Source organism: Diadema antillarum, unplaced genomic scaffold, assembly GCF_040938485.1.
Source record: "Diadema antillarum isolate AM-2024a unplaced genomic scaffold, OU_Dant_1.0 seq00000927_RagTag, whole genome shotgun sequence".
In the NCBI taxonomy this organism is placed as follows: Eukaryota; Metazoa; Echinodermata; class Echinoidea; order Diadematoida; family Diadematidae; genus Diadema; species Diadema antillarum.
In genome coordinates this window covers 728,609-747,832 of record NW_027271778.1, presented here as the reverse complement: position 1 = coordinate 747,832, position 19,224 = coordinate 728,609, and the positions used below count along the sequence as shown (strand labels likewise).

Genomic DNA, 19,224 nt, shown 5'->3' with positions numbered 1-19,224 from the left:
ATGTTTTGGATGAAATTCACACATGGCCTACAAACAACAAGTATTATTACCCATATGGGGTAGTTTTGCCGGGCAATTGCAGTTGGTATTTTGAATGGCCGGGAAACCACCAGTTTCCCGCGGGCAATATTATTGGGTATCATCCTTCTTCTGGGTTTCGCCATTAACTTTACATGTAAACACATTGTACAAACCACCAGCTTCCAGCGGGCGACATTACTGGGTATCATCCTTCTTCTTGGTTTACATAATATACACACCAAGAAATGAGAGATTCTCGCGGAGAGGTTTCGCGATGAAGGGCAAATTCCCATACGATAGCACGTAAAAAAAGAGGACGATCGCTGCGACTGTGTGAGCATGCCATGTACCTGAATTGTGCATGGGGGTTGTGTGCAAGCATGTGGGTGTAGCTGAGCGCAGTGATGTAGGATTCGACCTGACGCCGAATGGATTTGTTACCGTAAATCGGGAAGTTTACATTGTAATGATTTAAGTTACTGCTCGAAAATGCCTGAAATGCCTGGAATGGGTAATAATAATAATATGGACTGTCTACTTTCGGGGGATACAACATTTATTGCCCTCACTAGAATAGTATCGGGCAATACAATTCTAGTTCGGGCAATAAATGACGTATCCCCCTCAAGGCCAGTCCATATTATTTTAATGTCTGACCCTGTCTGTTTGTATGTCACTATATTTTAAATTCCTTATCTCCTGTGGATTTTACTAAATCTTAAATTCAAAGCAATATCTGGCAAAATTGTATGGTCAATTATAGGACATACAACAGGACAAATTATGTGTAACTGGAAAGTGTAGAGTTTGGAGATTCTGAATAGTCACATTCAGGATATCAATGCTTAAAATGTTAATCAGATTCTTGATATGACAGGCCTCATGTAATGTTGACATATTCTTTTGCACATTTCTACAGAGATATACCAGATTTTTATCTAATCGACTACTATAAGGTGACATGATGAGCCAATGAAATATTCTTCTTTTCTATTATTATCTTTACTGCACAACTGGGTACTCTGTGTGCATAAGTGTAAACTTGTTCTGTACAAATCTTGTTCTGCATGAATACAATAATGCCATAGTAGAGATTTGGAATAACAAAGAAAATGCGGCTTTGAGGTTTTCATACTCTCTTATATGGAGAGTGTTTCATTTCACAAGCTGTTGAAATTGGGGGGCTTTGAAGCAAGCTTTGAAGCAATGGAGGTTTGGATGTGTGCGTCACTTGCTTTTGTTGTTTGCTTGTTTGCCATTTGCAATACTTTCTTCATCTTTTCAACTCTGATACAAACACAGCCTCTGTTGCCGAGGTTTAGCGAGCTGTAAAAAGCAAATAAATAAATAAAGTAATAAATAAATAAATGAATAAATAAATAAACAAAAAAAAATTATCAATTATCAAAAAAAAACAAAAACAACATATGTTTTAGTGACTTTATAAAGCATTTTTTTTTAATGTGGTGACAAACAAACACCAAAATGACGCTCCACCTATGAACAATATTCATTTTGAGAAAACAGTATTCATTTTTTTTATAATATATTCATGAGATGAAGTGATGATAAGGAAGACTGACTCACAGGTTAATGAGCATGGCATCACTCAGGTTGCCTAGTGACCAGGTAGCCCTCATCCGAACATTGACGGAGGAGTCTTGGAGGGAGTTGAGGATGGCGTTAGCTGTGTCTGCCACAAACAGCACATCCTGGGAAACAAAAATCAACGAAAAAGGTTAACAGAACCTACAAATACACACCAACCCAAATCAGTGGCAAGCAGTTGTTGAGTACTTGAGACACTAAAATGTCTCTACATTCTGATCAATATCTGTACCTTTTATTAATCATTTACACAAACAAAATGCCAAATCCAATTCAGAATATATCCATCTACACACATGTTTTTAAACTGTCCCTGACATACAGGTTGTACTTCCATGGTGTGTCATGACAAACAATATTGACTCAAAACAGCTTTTTTCAGAAATTGCCCTCCATACAGCTACAGTCACATTGCACTGATTGAAGACATCATCTTCTACTTGATTAAAGCAAATATGTATTGTGAGAAAACTGCATGATTTGGAGATAATGAAGATAATGATAATTATATTCCACATACTAGAAATCTTGCTATAGGATTGGTCAAGAGCTGATCACATGATGAAGCGTAGTTTTACCTATTACATCACCCTAGAAGAAAAGTTTGTTACATCACCCTAGAAGAAAAGTTTGTTACACTCTATGTTGATAGTCATTTTTGTTTCGCTGATCTCTTCAGTCCACACAGTCCTAACGCGTGATCATTGTAGTTTTGAGTACGCGCGAAATAAAAGTGCGTTGCGCTGTGTACTATCGAATGATAGTACACAGTGCAATGCACTTTTATTTCAGTGCTGCGGTGCACGGTATCAAATTACAAATTTTGTTGTTATTGTCAGCTATGTCTAAAGTTGACTTGTATACCGTGTACGTAGTCTAGTCGAGAGTTTGCGTCATTTGAACTGTTTATAGTTGCCTTGTTGGAGTTTTGCCTCGTTCGTGCTTCAGAATGTTCAGCGTTTTTAGCAACAACGATTGGTATGTGAACGTAGCCTAAGCCCTAAGGATACCTATGGCTAGGCCTAGGTCTAGACTTTAGCGAAACATAAACATTAGATCTGCAGTTTTCATGTATTCTAACTAGCTGCGTTGTTTGCCCCCCCCCCCCCCTTCTGTCTTGTACCATAGAGGCTCTATCACTTTTTTTTTCTCAGACAGTTAAAATGGTGTGGAATAAAATGGGAATATAGATGTGGAATATAAAGCAAATAATCAACTTTTGGTTACAGGCAATGAGACAAACTTACTTCCTCGGCGATCTGAATGTGTTCGCTATCTTTCCTCAGCTGCGCTCCGGAAAGATAGCTACATCCAGATCGCCTCGGAAGTGATAGTTTGTCCCATCACATTCACCAACATTGATTATTTGCTTACTATGCTCTGAGCATGACAGCATGAAGATTTTTATCTGATGTGAAAAGACTGACAAAAGTGTACTGTCCTGACAGAGGTCATCAACCCATGGGGCTTTTTGATAGTAATAGGTGAAAAGGAGTGTATTCAGGTGTAGAATTTGTTACAGAGTTAACTGGACCATGCAGCACTATACAATTATGTGATGGGGTGGGGTTAAATCTTGTTTTTTTGCCTACAATTAGGTGGTTAACAGGCAACTATATGACATCATTAACTTGTTGTTTGGTTCTATCTTGGAAGAGTACAAGCAAAAAGCACAAACTACAATAAGAGCAAACATTTAACCCGTTCCTTATAGGAACCTGGTATACCAGGTTCCCGTGGGAGTGACTGATATACGGGAACCTGGTATACCAGGTTCCCAAGATGAAGACAAAAGTGCCTGCTTTCATGGCCCAAATTTATGCTTCTTTGTGTTATAAAGACCCCAAAATGGGTTTGATAAAAAGGTTAGAGTTTATTCTATCAGCACTTGTTCTCTTTCTGTTGGAAGAATTCGTATATCACAGTATTTTTTACTTTGTTTTGATTTAGTTTGCCGTTGCTCTGCTACAAAACTCATATGAACATGTACATTAGCGATCAAAGCTGATCACAGTAGATATCTGTGTTCGCTCACCCCAGTCATCGCACTCTGGTGCCTGATTTATTTGGAACAAAAGAGTCTGTGAGCCCATCAGCTCACGCTCTATTCATACATCGCACCTGATCAATATTTCTATTATTTAAGGGCACATGTAGTTGACTGTGGGGAGGGGATGCATGCATTGCTTGACTGCTTTCGCACAGGTGGATTACCAACCTGTCCGTTCTCTGTCGACGAGCAAAAAGAATCTCGTTTGGGGACATTGAAGGTATTTCGAGAATTGCGTAAGGAACGGGTTAATTTGTGAAAATTTCTACAGCCACTGTGACATGATCTCTTTATTACTAAAATACATTTTCCTGGCACAGTGTAAGTTTCTGCCATTATCAGTGCTGTGATGGGCTAGAAATAAGTTATTCAATGATTCTCATTATCTATAATCTTTACGTGTACGGTGTAATTAACATTATATCCACTACCTAAATTTAGTTGCAAATGCTGTCATACGGTATTCTAGAAGTGGAAATCTACTTGAGGTAATTTTTCATGCTTAGCCAGGTAAGTAGAAGTTTGTGCGTTTTTAGTTTCTCGGACAGTAATGACAATTGAGCAAGCACTCTAAACAGCTAACCACTGCCATGGGCGGCTAAGGGTTTTGGCAACACATGCTATGGTAAAAAGGTAACTGGTCTGCATATCAACAACAATTTCACTCATGATACACGACTAGTAAACATGTAGAAAACTACAAATAACATAGCAGTTATACCCCTACAATACTAGTATACCTACCTAGAAATCAAAGATACAAAATCATATTACATATAACAAGCAAACAATTCATGCACTTTTATTTTCGTGCAAGCTTCACGGTGCATGAAATGCACAGACATTTCTAGCCCTTGAAGATTTCCACATCTATAGTATCTTTTCATTCCATGAATGCAAGATCTGTGACCTTACCTGCCTGAGGCAAGGGTAGAGGACAAAGACGCCCAGAGCCCTGACTGAGGCCGCCTTCACCCGATAGTCCTCCTCATTACTAAGACCAAGCAGTAGCGTGATGCACAGGACTCGATGCCTCACCTGGTGGGATTATCAAGGCACATACTCCTCGTCACACGGTCATATTATGCTTCCACAGTCAAGAAATCTTGCAGAATTTTACAAAAAGTAGCCAAAACCAGTAGCATTAACTAAACTTTACAAGAAATACATGGAATCTTCAGGTTTGTGTACAATATGCCATTACAGTGGAAAAAAAGACTGAAACAGGGCTGCACACTATCCCATTTTTTCTACTGGTCTGACCTGTCTGTTGACCAGTAGGTAGCATTGGGGGTACCACCTATCGTCACCCTAAGGATCTGTAGCTTGTTTATTCTAAAAATATAACACAAATTCGCCTAATTCTTACCTCAAATATGCCATAAATACTGCAGTTCTGAATGTCGTGACCGTCTGGTTGATTATGACTCTCCGTTTTAAAATAGCGCAATTTTAGTGCGTGCGTTCCGTTTTCTTCGCGCAGCTTAAAAGGGTACCTAGCGATCGGCACCCCCTCCCCTCCATAGGTAATACACGTGAATTTCACAGCCATGCGTCATTACTGAGCGGATGTGTAATTGAAACGTGTTTTGTTTGGTTTGTTAGTTTGTTTTTTAGTTTGATTTTCGTTTCTTCATTTTCATTGTTTTTATAGCTAATGACACTTAATCCCGCGCGTACCTTTTCGTTCTATACGCAAACAACCATGATGCACAGGGTGCTGATGGGAAGGTACCCTGCCGATAGGTGGTACCCGTACCATACCCAGTTTTTCAATTTTTTCTGGTCCATTCCTGAAAAAGTTACTGGTCAAACAGTGATTTTTACTGGTCAGGGACGGTCAGACCAGTGCCAGTGTGCAGCGTTACCTAAAATATTGTTCACTCGGTGTTCTTCAGATGCAAGGCAGCCAATATCCATACATGAAACTTAACGGAATTGAACTACACTGACCTGAACTAAACTGATCATCAAAAGCAAATCTGGGGGAGGTTCTTGAGTGTTACACCTATCTTGATAAGTGCTATGTATTTACAAATCATGGAAGATACGTCCTATTCTTTGTCAGGACATGAAAAAACAGTTACTATCTCATGACTTTCTTGCAGAATTAGTGAGACTAGACAGGTCATAAGACGTTATCATGATTTTTAGGTGTGGAGCTAAGTTTTATAGCCTGACAAGTTATCTGTTACCATGTGATATGGAGAGAGTGCAAATACACAAATTTTGCTGATTCTCAATCAGGTATATAAATATACACAGAATTTCAAAGTTTTCCCAAAAGGAACATGCAAGTCAGTTTACTTTGGACTCATTATCATGTATGCCACCACTGCTACCACAATCAAGATCCTTGCAACCAACAGCATCATCATCACCACTGTCTGTGTAAGGTTTCTCTCCGGATATCAAAAGCACAAGGAACAAAATTCAAAACTATTTCACAAAATCACATATATGTCGTACTTTGTGAAATTTTGCCAAGCTTTTACACTTGGTGGCTACTTAAATGTGAAGCTGACTGCCATAAATCCTGCATGTCAATGGATATAGAGGAAAGATTGTAAAGATCCTGGAGTCTTACCTCTAGGAGCTGGAAGACCTGAGGTCCAATAGTTCCTATGCAGTCACATGCACAGGCCTGCAGGACACTGTTGGAGGAATCCTGGAGGATTCCAGGCAGCGGGCCGCAGAGCAGAGGGATCCACACCTCCTGGGCCTGCAGCAATAGCCACAAGATGAGAGGGTAAGATTTTAAGAAACAATGTAGAACCAGGTCTGCTATGTGTTCAGTCCATATTCAAGTCTGTTTCTTCTGTGACGTATAAGACTTTCAACACATATTAAGATCGATTCATATATATTTTCTACAATATCACACTTTCTATGTATATCTCATTTTATCAGCTCCCTTGAAGTTGATTGGGGCTACTAGACAGTGATGTGAGCAAACACTTAAGCTGCATGATTTGAATTCAAATTTTATATGCTGAAATGTGGTATACAGATATCTATAAGCTTTTGTATTTCTGAAACTACAGACACTTTGTTGGCTCTGAGAGAAAATTGGTATTATACAGCAAGAAAATGGTATCATAGTAATGTCGTAATGTGAATTTGTACCTCTGTATGACTAGATTTAGTGACTGCATATCATGATTGTAATAGCTGTTAGGTTTCAGTTTATTCTTCCATTTTATTATGTTGAAAGACTAAATGTCACATAATGATTGACACTTCACACAAAAATACTTCTCATAAATACTTCATGTAAATGACCCCATAATATTTCAGCCTGCCTCTAGAAATATAATACACTTTATAACATTTCTTCAGACTTTGATTTAAAAAGATTAGGTTGCAGAACTAAATGCATCTCCATCTTCTCCTACCCCTCCCCACAACAACAAGCTTCCAGGAGTTATTCTCGGTACAAGTACAATGCACTTAATTCTTGCCACCCACTATAATGACAACACAAGAACAGAGGCATTCTCTCTGAACCATTTACTCCTGTTAGGGACACCCCTCCCCCATTGCCATAGACACACCCATGAGGGATATAACATTTAATACTCCCTGAAGGGGTCACACATCTTACCTCTTGAGGCTGTAGGGGGACCGGGAGCTTAACAGCACTGGTCTTCTCTGTCTCCTGGTCCAGCTGATCCAACATGGCTTTGCCAAGCTCCTCAAGGACCTAACATGGTACATAACAGGCAAACAACATCTTTAACTGAACATGTACTAGAGCACTTATTGGCTTTAACATGCTTGCTATTTCTTGGTGTTGAGTCTATCAATCCCCTCTGGGGAAAACAAAAACAAAAGCAATGCAAAAGGAACCCCCACTACCCCCCCCCCCCCCCACACACACACACAAGTTTGTCATAGTGCAGTTTAGACAGGTGCACACAGGTGTGAAAATTTACTATTTTACAGTCTCAAATGCAGGCTGTAGTGACAGAACATGGGCGACTACAGGTTCACATTCACTTCTTATTAAGTGACAGTGAAGAAAGGATGTTAATGGATATGCTGATTGGCACAGTGCCATGTTTCACGTAAGAAGAAGAATCTCACTGGGCACTTTCAGAAGAGAACTCATCTATCAGATTTGTTTGTTTGTTTGTTTGTTCTCAGTTCCTATCTGTACAAGACAAGACGGGTGGATAATCCTTATTCAGCTGCATTAACATAATAATGCTGGTCTTCCATGGGGGGTCCAGTTGTATGAATTGTGAGTACTTGGGGGTGAGGACAAGTGATGACCACTTTGCCAGAGTGCATTGCATATTCCAGACATTACCTGCAGAGGATAGACTATTTCATGCAAGGAATACTCATACATTTGTAGCTACTATGCTGCGTATCATGGGGTACAGGTGGTCTATTCCAACCACCTGACTGAGGGGGAGGAGTCACATGACCTCGGGATATCCTTACCTTGAGACTGTGCAGCTGTATCTGGGAGTCCTTGTCTGCCAGACAGCCTATGATGACCTGGGTGGTGTAGGGCAGGATGCTGCGAACGACATGGAAGTAACCTTTGACCAGCTGGGTCAGCACTTGCAGAGACTCGATCCGGACCGGTAGGGACTCAGTGGAAGTCCTGGAATGGTGGGGAATTGATATCATATGTAATGATTATGCATCACTCTCTTTGGTTTTTTTTTGCACAATTCTTCTGTTGCCATTACTCTGTACTATGTAAGCTAGACAAGTTCTGAAGATGTGTTTTATTTGCGGTTGAATATCTAGAAAATGAAAAAATAAGTAAATCAATGGATAAGTATATAAATAAACGAACATTGTTAAATACTTATCTTCATATCACATTCCTATGAGAAAAGACATGATAATAAACTCATCTTAAAGTCGGACGATCCTAACCCCTAATGCATGGCTCGACACTAACTTTTTTGTTTGGTGGCCCGATGGGGCCACCAAAATCCTAAATTTCAAATTTTTGGTGGCCCGAGAGAAAAATTTGGTGTCCCGAAAAAAAAAACAATAAAAAACATTAAAAGTCCTTTTTTTTTTTAATGAGTCAAATATTTAAGATTTATGATAGTAAGAATTAGAAGTTGGACATAACTACTCATAAATAAACTTCAACAAACTTGCAACACTCACTCTCAGGCATTCATTCAGTCCTTTTCATCCATCCTTTGAACAAATTTAACTGCTAATTTCCGGCGCAAAAAGTTACGAATTTATTGACATACTTTTCAAAAAATTTTGGTGGCCCGAGGCGGGCCACCAAATTTGCCCTTTTTTGAAATTTGGTGGCCCGACTTTTGTTTTTGGTGGCCCCGGGCCACCAGGCCACCGTTAGTGTCGAGCCCTGCCTAATGGTACGTTATTTCGTAAACTCCCGAACGAATGAAGTTTGTGCATGCAATTGCGCAATGCCAGACTGCAGTGCTATATCCATAAACGTGTGGGACAATGCTGCCACTGAGACACGTGTGTATGTGTGTGTGTGTGTGTGGGTGTACGCATCATACACAAACATTGTGACCGCGAGCTGCGGTGATTGGAGAAGAGAGGCCAGAAGACGCGTGGCTCTTTTGGCCTCTCTTCATGCGCATGCGCACTGTGAGTGTGCGTCCATTCGGAAGCTCGCGTGGCTCGGACAACTGTTTTGGGTCAGGTGATTTTGAGCCGCAGTGTGTGTTCGCTGACCCATTGAGCCAGCGCTATTCTCATTCGGTGTCACAACATTTGATACAGAATGGGGGAGGCAGCGTGTTGCGTTCGTCTCCGTGCCGCACAAACCACTCGCCACGATTGTAAGGCTTTAAGACCACTTTCTGGTGCATTGCTTGTTCTATGATTTGAGTATGTATGTACACCAGTCTTATTAGGCTCTAATGTCCTCAATAATTTCTTGCTTTGTACATAAATTTTGCCGTTGTTTTTGCATTTGAAAATATTGATTAAGTTTTAGAATAAGTACAATGTATCTCCATGAAATCAAAGATGCAATGTGCAATCTGATCATCAAACATAAAAATTCCTTCTTCAATAATCATTTCAAAATTTGGGCTGGCAAGGAAAGCAATATCACAGACATTCTGGGAAAAAAACAACAACAACATTATACTTTATAACTATCAATGCAGGCTTTCCCTTTTGTTTCTCTTCAAAACTTAACCTGTTGAGGACGGACTGATTTTGCTACAACACGTATATCCCACAAACACCTGCCCGAGTATACTCGGGACTCGTCCTCAATGGGTTAATCAAGGGATGTTGATCTCAGCAAACAGCAGGTTTTCAAAGAGTACGTAAACTAAATGCTTCTAAAAAAAAGGACAGTAATATACAGCAACAAAAAGAATATCTATATGATTCTAATCTATACATGTGAAATATCAACTCATGATGCCATCCAAGAAACTTCAAATAAAGGAGAAAAAGAGATCCTATCAGAATATATCCCACTCTACCCTTACCTCTGACTTTGATTTAAAGATGGAGTTTCAGACACTTCAACAGGTAGACACACATCGCTGCAAAACTTGATCAGCCATGACATCTGTGCTCCTTCCTCCCCACTGCCTCTGGTAACCTGGCAACCACCTGTGGATGCAGTCCTCTCATTACTTCCAGCATTCACAGAGTCTCTCCCAGTCTCCATTGACAGTGATGAAAGCTTGTCTGTGGCTTGGCTTATTGCGGTTTGATGGGGTCCGGAATTGGGGTCACTCCCAGCTCCACTGGACAGACCATTGGCGTTAGGACCGGTGGAGCCTGGGGAGCGTTCCAAGACGTTCACCTCCTCCCTCGGTGTGTTGAAAGGGCTGTTGTCCTGGAAGGGCCCCGCCTCCCCACTGTTCTCAGCCTGGGCGGCCTGGAGGAGGACCCTGAGAGTATTGGAGCCACTCATGCGGGGAGGATCGCTGCTCTCCAGCAGCCTGGTGACCTCTGGGAGGGGAGGGCTGGCTGCCAGGACGGCCCCAATGCACGTCAGGCAGGCCGTCCTTACATTGCTGTCTGTGTGGCAGAATTAAAGCAAAGAAATACTATTAACCCATTGAGGACGGACTGATTTCGCTATAACACGCACTTCCCATAGACACCTGCCCAAGTATTCTCTGGACTCATCTTCAACGGGTTAACAGATGGGCCTCCCCTCCATTCCTGATGATTTTCATCATTGCATATGTAACACATTCCAACTATTCATTTTTTTTTCAGCATTTAGAGAAATAATTCATTCAGCAGTGAGACAATGCAAGTTACTGCATAAGCTGTTATTTTTGTGTACAGATATTTTCACGAATGAGGAGGTCACAGACATTTAGATGTTGTTTTCGCGAATTGACACCAACGCTATCATAAATGCACTATTAACCTGGTGCATGGCTACATTTTCGTGTGTTGATAAATTCGTGGTCCAGCAGTGATTCGCGAAAATAACAGCTTATACAGTATAACACCTCACATATTTCTTTATAATCCCTTGATACAAAATAAATGAGTATTTTAGTGACTGGTAGTACACAAATCAGCTTTTTAGGCGTAAGTGTTCCTATAGACATTTTGGCTTGGAAATCAGAGCTTTCCTTTACAGTTAAAATGGGTGGCACAGCCATTTCTAGTAAGTAAAGAGTTAATTGATGAAGTATTGCATGAATGGTTTACAAACTGCCATGCATGATGACAAAACTTCAAAATTGTTGAAATCTGTGTCAGCCCTAACACCGTCCACCTTCAAGCAGGACACCTCCTAACCCCCTCTCCTCCTCCAAGTTCTAAGCCAGACCAGAGAGCTCACCTCTGTGACAGAAGAAGGGCTTAAGTCCTCTGATGATCCTTGTTAGGAGGCCTTCCTCAAGGTGGTTGTAGGGAACATTCATGGCCAGCATGGACAGACACTGAGGGTGAAGTTTAAAATGATGAAGGAATAAACAAACAAGACACAATACCACGAGGTAAGATGAAATCACGTCCCAGATTCTTGGACCTACAGAAGAACAGAAAATATCATCTGCAAAATATAGGATTTCAGTGTCAAGTAAAGCTCAAGCTTATACAAATATTTGAGTCAAATGTTTAAAAACACTCTCATGACAAAATTGCCAAAAATGAGATTTCCTCCTGGCTTATACAATAAAAGTCAACTCATTGATTCTGTTTCAGTATCTGATCATACACTAAAGACATACACAGATTTACTTGAATTCCTCTGATAAATTACTGTAACTTACATATTAAAAAAAAAAAAAAGAGAGAGAAAGAAAATAATGTAACATTATTCTCTACAGATATGCTCTCTTTTCTTGAATAGGAAAAAAGCATGTATAATGATGGCCATGTACTTCTCTTCCATTTTGGTAATTTTCCTCACTGAAAGAGAACATGTTCATATTCAAAATCTTTACATCAAAGGAGCTGGCATGGCCCTAAATGGTATCGAGTACCAAGGTGATGATGTCACAGTCCTTTGTTCTAGCTCTAGTGCTGGTTCCAAACAAGATATCCTTGCACAAGGCTTTGGGTAGGGGGTTGGAACTGGGTGTGAACATCATTAGCAAGCTATTGTGTTCACAGATATTTGGGCTACATGAGGTTGCTTAGAACCAGTTTCCATGGCAATGAACGGCTATGACGTTACCACTGTGGTACTCTCTCTATATATATATGTACATCAGATCCTGGGCAGCCAGGAGACGGAGTTTGAGGAAACCTCAAGGGATGGTCCTTGTCTCATTGCTACGAGACAAGACTCACCTTGATGATCTGAGTGATGGTGGTATGGAAGCTCTCAGCCACCAGGGCCAGCAGGAGACTCCGGTGGATCTCCTTGATGGTACAGGCCAGGGTGAGGGAGAATGGGGTGAAGGAAGTCCTCTTCTGGACCCTGTGCGGCAATCATACACACAACGTACGTCATAAGAATTAGTCACTGGAATCCTTAGCTTGCAGGATTACAAGAGGAGAGGAAGGGCTACGAAAACAGCAACAACAACAACAACAACAACAACAACAGCAACAACAACAACAAACAAAAAACTGGGACAAGAAGCATAGCATGAGCCAAATATTTGGAACTGGGTCACAAAGTGGAAAGGATAAAAGAGATATATATGTACTCAAAATGCAATGCTGGAAACATACAAGAGAAACCCATTCACATTGCCTGAAATACAAAACAAAGAGATAGGTGTGGATCTGGGGTGTACCCGTAAGTAAACTAATACTCAGTTTAAAAAGGAGTTATTCATGAACCATGTGCAACTCTAGCAAACACAACAAGTGATGGCAATGCCAAATTATGGATTTGCTCCATTGCAGTGGAGGAGCTGCTTGCCGGCGTTTAAGAAGCACAAGTAATGCAGTGCAAATGAGTTGACAGCACTTTTCTTTGCAAGTATTGCTCACAGTTTGCAATCGATGACTTAATTTTTCAAGAATGCCAATTGCAATCTCTGATCATATCTCACAGAATATGAGTCAATTGATGCATGAATTCAGTTAAGATTTACATAAGACAAAAAAAAAATATTGATGAGTTGTAACAGATATTCCAATAAATTGTACAGCAGGAAGCTACACTTATGAAGAAATAATTTACGAAGTCATTAGCTTGCTGTGATGTTTAAGAAGACCAGGTTAAGCTTACCGATCATCAGCTGCGATGAGAAACTGCTTGGAGCCATCCAGTAATGCCATAAGGACTGCTACACTGGCCACTCTTGCCTTGGGGGCGGGGTCTTTCAGCATACAAGTAAAGAGGGTCTGGGGACTGTGGGGTCCTGAGCCGGGTGGGGCATCTGGTATGAAGGCTGACCAGTAGCCAAACATCTGCCTCTTGTCGGTGTTCTGTGTACAGGAATACATTGGACATTATTTGTTTTTCTTCCTGCTGCTGATGGTTTTCTTCCATATTACAGGCACAAAGATTGTTGATCTCCAGATTAAACAAAACCATGAATTGTCTAACTTTGGTATGAGGATTTATTACACTTACAACAGCTGACTTTGCTACTTCAGCTGTTACAACGTCTTGGAATCAAAAGGTGAATTTCTCTTTCAAATTTCTCAAGAAGAGTGGTAATGTACAAAAATTTGTTTTTCTTATTTCTTGCTCATGTGTTTGCCTTGAATCTATCTGTAGGAACATACACTGCATTCATGAACATTTGTCTTGCTATCAAAGCCAAAACTTCACTTCTCTAATGTGCAACGGGGAAATTTACACTTTACATTTGCACACAGCACCTTGACTACACTGTGAAGACATCCCAGGGCCGCCTGGCGGACCTTTGATGAGGCAGACTTGAGTTTGGAGACTTGTGCTCCCTCAGAGTCTGAGTATTCTGACTCTGAGCTGCTAACCCGGCCCCAGTTTGGCCAGAAGGAAAGCGCATCTTGACTGGAAGAGCCATCGGAGTCTGTGCCATCAGCCGTCCTCACCCCCTGTGATTTGGAGTTTTCCGCCTGTCTCTCCATTTGCTTGGATTGTCTGTGTGGTAAAAATGTGATGGAATTTCATGACATCTCTTGCACATACGTTATGTATCTTCCCTTTGGGTTGTAAAACATGTCGGACAAAAATGTCAGATATGCGTGCTTGCTTTCAGGGAGTTTTTAAACCTCCTTAACAGTATTCTTAGAGGTTTAGGTAGACTACACAAGTTCTATTGATGCCTAATGATTTTGTACTGGAGATTGCTATGTTTTGGTTATTATCATGATTTTTTTTTTTTACTCTCCCTTGTTTCTTGTTATGTATTTACCTTTGGGTGCCTAACTAAACAGCATAGTATCACTTTGAATGTACACTCTTTGTGAAGATTTAACATGATCTGCTTTGCACCTGTTCAACAAGACATGTCAACAATCACAGGCCTTGAAATAGGATTTTGGAGGGGCAAGGCCATTAAGAAAAGGGCACTTAGGTCAGTCAGAGGGGCACCAAGGCCACATTGGAAAGGGCATGTTGGGTGTTTATACGTGATGTGAATGCCCCATAGAGCTGTATGCTATCGACCGTGCTGCTACACTCCAGCAGCGCACGCACACGTAAGATCTCTCTGCATCAGACGACGTTAGACAGTAGGCCATACGCAATACGATGTAGGTTCTGTAATACAGTACGTTCTCAACGCATACGCCGCGCTCGCTTTGGAGCACTTCCGGCGCCATTTTGCTTTGAGCATGCGGGCATGAATGCAGAGCGAGAGAGATGGCAATGCTCGCAGCCATCCGACAGGCCTGGCATTTTTTAGCATGGCTTGCGACCACTTGCTCCAGCCCGCCGCTGCCTAGCTAGTAACTCTATGGCCGCTGTGCTGCGGAGGCAGTCGGGACGGTAAAAGCCGGTCAGGCGTACATGTACGTACATGTCGTCTCGTATCTCGGAAAGATACTTTGAGTTTGAATCAGATATATTGGGACGCGAGTGAACTGAAGGTATGATATTAGAGATCAGTAAAGTTGTTCAAGCTTATTAAAGTGTAGACTTTGAGAAAGGGCATATTATACGTCATAAATAATAACTTTCATTCTAAAAGGGCACCTCGGCCACGAGAAAAAGGGCACATTTTTTTGGCCGTAACTTTGATCAAGGAAAAAAAAGGCACTGCGGCCAACGAGAGGGGCACCGACAACCATGGCCGTTGGTGGCTGTCAGTTAATTCGAGGCCTGCAATCATGATAACATCATAGCATCCAAATTTGAAGCGAACAAAGTAAAAAGTAAACAGTTTGGAGTAACAGTATACATTGTGCGTATGCTGGAGGAGCAAATCCTGGGTGTGCATGGGATAATCTGGCATACCTGTTACACCTGATCCTGATTTATACCTCTAGACACAAACATTCAATAATATCTCAAACTTGCACATGTATGGACATGCAAACTGTGGTCAGTGACACACACATATACAAAAGGCAACTTTCATGAAAACTACAATGAATTATGAATAATGTAAGATAATGCGAGGAACAGTAAAAGGCTTATCTACAAGAATTCTTTTCATTCTCAAATTAAGTTTTAATGGCCAAAGATACTTTTTTGGGCATCTCAGCACCAGTCTTGCTTTTCTTTGGGCACACCAGGGGTTAAATCAATGAAACCTTGATAACTTATCTCATCAGAAATTAACTCACTCTTTCTCTTGCTGCCTCCTTCCTCCTCTCTTCTTGCTCTTTTTCCCTGAGGATGATTTTGGTGTTCCACCTCCTGCTCCCCTCCCCTCTGGATTTTCCCCACCATCCTCGCTCTTATGCGCACTGGGTTTGGAGGGCGAGGGTTTGGTGAGGTGCTGGTAGAGGGAGGATGGAAATAGAGTGGAGGGGATCTGAAGGTTGGTACCAATCCCTGGTAGACCGTACAGAGAGTAACTCTGTTATAAAAGAAAGGAAAAAGTGAAATGTCATTCATAACTAAAAATGAACTCCAATTGATAAACTGTTGGTGCCCTATTTCAAACAAAGTTGTCAAAATGTCCATAAATCAAAAATCTGTTCACTTATTTTCTTTGTTTATGAATGATGTAAACAGAGGATATTTTGCAATGTGGATATTTTCATTGATTTTGTGCTCAACAGAATACTGCAAATGCTGATAACTCAAGGATATTTGGGGAGATACTGAACACTGCGCAAAAATACCATCATCCATAAAATTACAAACAAGTGAAGTTCACCGAAATTGATCTCGCATGAAAATCTAATCAGTTTTGCATTTTAGAATCATTAGCCAACGAGTGACACTTGGTTAAATTCATGGCAAGTCTTTATCTGTACTTCAAAGTCTGTACTTCAAAGAGATTCAATCTAACCCTTAATTGCAACATTTTGATTGGGTTCTATACCAACAACATCATGAAACAAAGAGCCAAGCTCTACGTGCTCTTACACTAGTGGAATATCAAGCAACATGAAATTGATCAGTCTGCAAAATGCTAGAGAGCAACCAGGTACAGAGGGAACTAGATATATCCAGTACTGGATATATCGCTACGGCGACTGATATGCCTCCGCCATAATGCATGGTTCTCCTAATAGGTCTACAGTACAAAGTCTTGACAATGTGTGATGACAGTTTCACACAATTGGCAAAATATTAAAATGACAGGTTTGACACAAATGTGCTGAATGTTCACTTTCCTAGAACTAGGTTCAATTGGATGAATGATTAAAATGTCAGAGTGCAGGTGTTTGGGGAACTGATGATTTTTACTTGACTTTTGACCCTTTTATAACTTTATGCATTGAGTAATTTTCAAGGTATTGAGAAAAAGTATAATTTCAGTATCAAATGGGAAAATAGCATTATCTAAACCTGGCCTTTGACCTTTGACCTCACAGTTCCAAAGGGAATTACTGTTAGGTTGAACATGCATAAATATGTAAGTTTCATGATGATACCTTGAGTGACTTTTGAGATATGGAGGAAAAAGTGCAATTCAGCACTTTCACTTGACCTTTGACCTTTTGACCTTGACCTTTTGGCAAGAAACTTCCCACAGAATATATATTGGGTAATACATGTATACATCAAGTTAACAAAAAAAAAAAAAACTTCAGGCATTGCATAAATATAAGGAAAGTAGTGATATTTTGAGGAGTTGACCTTGACCTTTGACCCCTGACCTTTGAACCATGACCCCCAACTTCCCTAGATAATCACTGCCCATTGGAACAAGCATATATACTAAGTTCCATGAAGATACCTTGAACCATTTGCGAGATATGGAGAAAAACATGAATTTTCAACCTTTTTTTCACAAAATAACCTGTGACCTTTGACCTTTGACCCCGTGACCCTAAAATCCAAAGAAAGTATTATCCCCCCAGGATATACCCTCATACCAAGTTTGATGTAAAACCACCTCACGGTTCTTGAGATATTGACAAAAACAAAACGGGACATACGTACGTACGTACGGACGGACGGACGTACGCACGGACGTACGGAGGGACGGACGGAGGGACGGACGGACGGACGGACGGACGACCCGAAAACATAATGCCTCCGGCCACTTCGTTGGCGGAGGCATAAAAAGGAAGAGGATCTTCTCTGACTGGAAAGAAAGAAAAATCAGTAGTGATTGTATTCTGCAAGGAAACTTAAATTTGGTGCACTACTACTCATAATTACATCATTCTACTACAGTACTATGGTTTGCGGTGGCAGTATAGCACCCACAGAACCAATGGACACAACTGGTCAGATTACACAGACTGACCTTCAATGCGGCCAAGACGGCTCCAAGCTGGTCAAGATGGATATTCTTCTGAGCTGAGAGAATATTTTGAAGACCCCGAAGAACTCCCAGCAACAGCTGTGATACAAATAAAAAATTGCAGTATAATGTCAGACAGGGATAATCGGCTACTTACTATGTGGCCTGCTTATTAGGCATAAACACTTTCTTTAAACCTTCTTTGAGCCTAAAAGTTCTTCAAAATTCACTGTAGAGGTTGTACATGTTTTTGCCCTTGTTGTTATTTTAATGAAAATGTTTCACACTGTAGGGGTTGAGATCATTACAATGAAATTTAGCGACATTACAATGTTTTCTTTTTTTTCCTAAAATATAAACATGTTTATATAACAGCTATAAGAACAGCTTATGAAGTGACTGGGCAAATTTCATTGCAAAGGAAACATTTGTCTCTTTAGGCAGCTGGTTGATAACTTAATCTTTTCAAGAAAATGTAGTAACAGGGAATAAACATATTCACATTTTCACTTCCAATTACAAATCTTTAAGGCAGTATGATCTTGAATTCAATCTTAATTATCTTTCTATGACAAGGCTACTGCATTATGATGGTTTCCACTTTGGATAATGTCACATACAAAGTAAGTTGCTGAGAAATGTTCTTCAAGAGTCTGTAAGCTAAAAGGCCACTGTCACTGAGTGCAAGTAGCTCTCGGTGGTGACGTGTTTACAAAGTTAAGGTTTGATTACAAACCCTGACATGTGTGTAGTCATCACATCCAGCAGGCTTTGGGGCATGGAGGCTGGTGACCATGACGTCAAAACTGAGACTCAGCAGACGTTCATCAATGACTTGTCCGTCGTCGCTCCTTGCGGGCCACAGGAATATAGAGAAAATGAACAGGTGGATGATGAGGATGGAACACTCCCCTTCATGGCACAAGCCCGTGTTTACAGGTTCACTTTGAATAGTCCCATATATTTAAATGCAAAGGTGGCATTGGGAATCAGGGCACCGTTTTGTGCAGGTTGTCCGTCCTGACAAGTTGTAAGTCTCTGACAATTTCAGTAAAATCCTTGGTTTTGATTGGCTGAGAAAGTCTAGTCATTGACTGTTACTATGGTGATGATTGTCAGACTGACAACTTGTCAGGGCTGGCAACATTCATGAAAAGGTGCAAATGTCAATTCATTACGTACGCTGTACAGTGAATGTATGCATAATTTGGATGCATTCATCGATTTCTTGTTACTGTCTTGATGCTTGAGGCATCTCCTCTGAATGTGTAGTGAAATCAAATTGTTTAATTTATGTTGGTGTTATTTTTTTCTTGCAATTATCAAGATAATGAT

At 40.6% G+C, this 19,224-nt stretch overlaps 1 protein-coding gene across 1 annotated transcript in view; it reads right to left on the bottom strand.

Annotated features, from left to right (window-relative positions):
- Nucleotides 1-19,224, bottom strand: part of LOC139741414 (HEAT repeat-containing protein 6-like) — a 92,533-nt gene that overhangs the window by 70,157 nt on the left and 3,152 nt on the right. The window contains exons 5-17 of the mRNA XM_071652000.1: nt 18,626-18,740; nt 17,893-17,988; nt 15,809-16,044; nt 13,916-14,159; nt 13,317-13,516; nt 12,425-12,554; nt 11,469-11,568; nt 10,144-10,684; nt 8,129-8,294; nt 7,284-7,382; nt 6,267-6,401; nt 4,595-4,717; nt 1,609-1,733 (exon numbers count right to left, since the gene is read on the bottom strand). Coding sequence (XP_071508101.1) covers nt 1,609-1,733; nt 4,595-4,717; nt 6,267-6,401; nt 7,284-7,382; nt 8,129-8,294; nt 10,144-10,684; nt 11,469-11,568; nt 12,425-12,554; nt 13,317-13,516; nt 13,916-14,159; nt 15,809-16,044; nt 17,893-17,988; nt 18,626-18,740 — 2,310 coding nt within the window. The remainder of the gene's footprint in view (nt 1-1,608; nt 1,734-4,594; nt 4,718-6,266; nt 6,402-7,283; nt 7,383-8,128; nt 8,295-10,143; nt 10,685-11,468; nt 11,569-12,424; nt 12,555-13,316; nt 13,517-13,915; nt 14,160-15,808; nt 16,045-17,892; nt 17,989-18,625; nt 18,741-19,224) is intronic.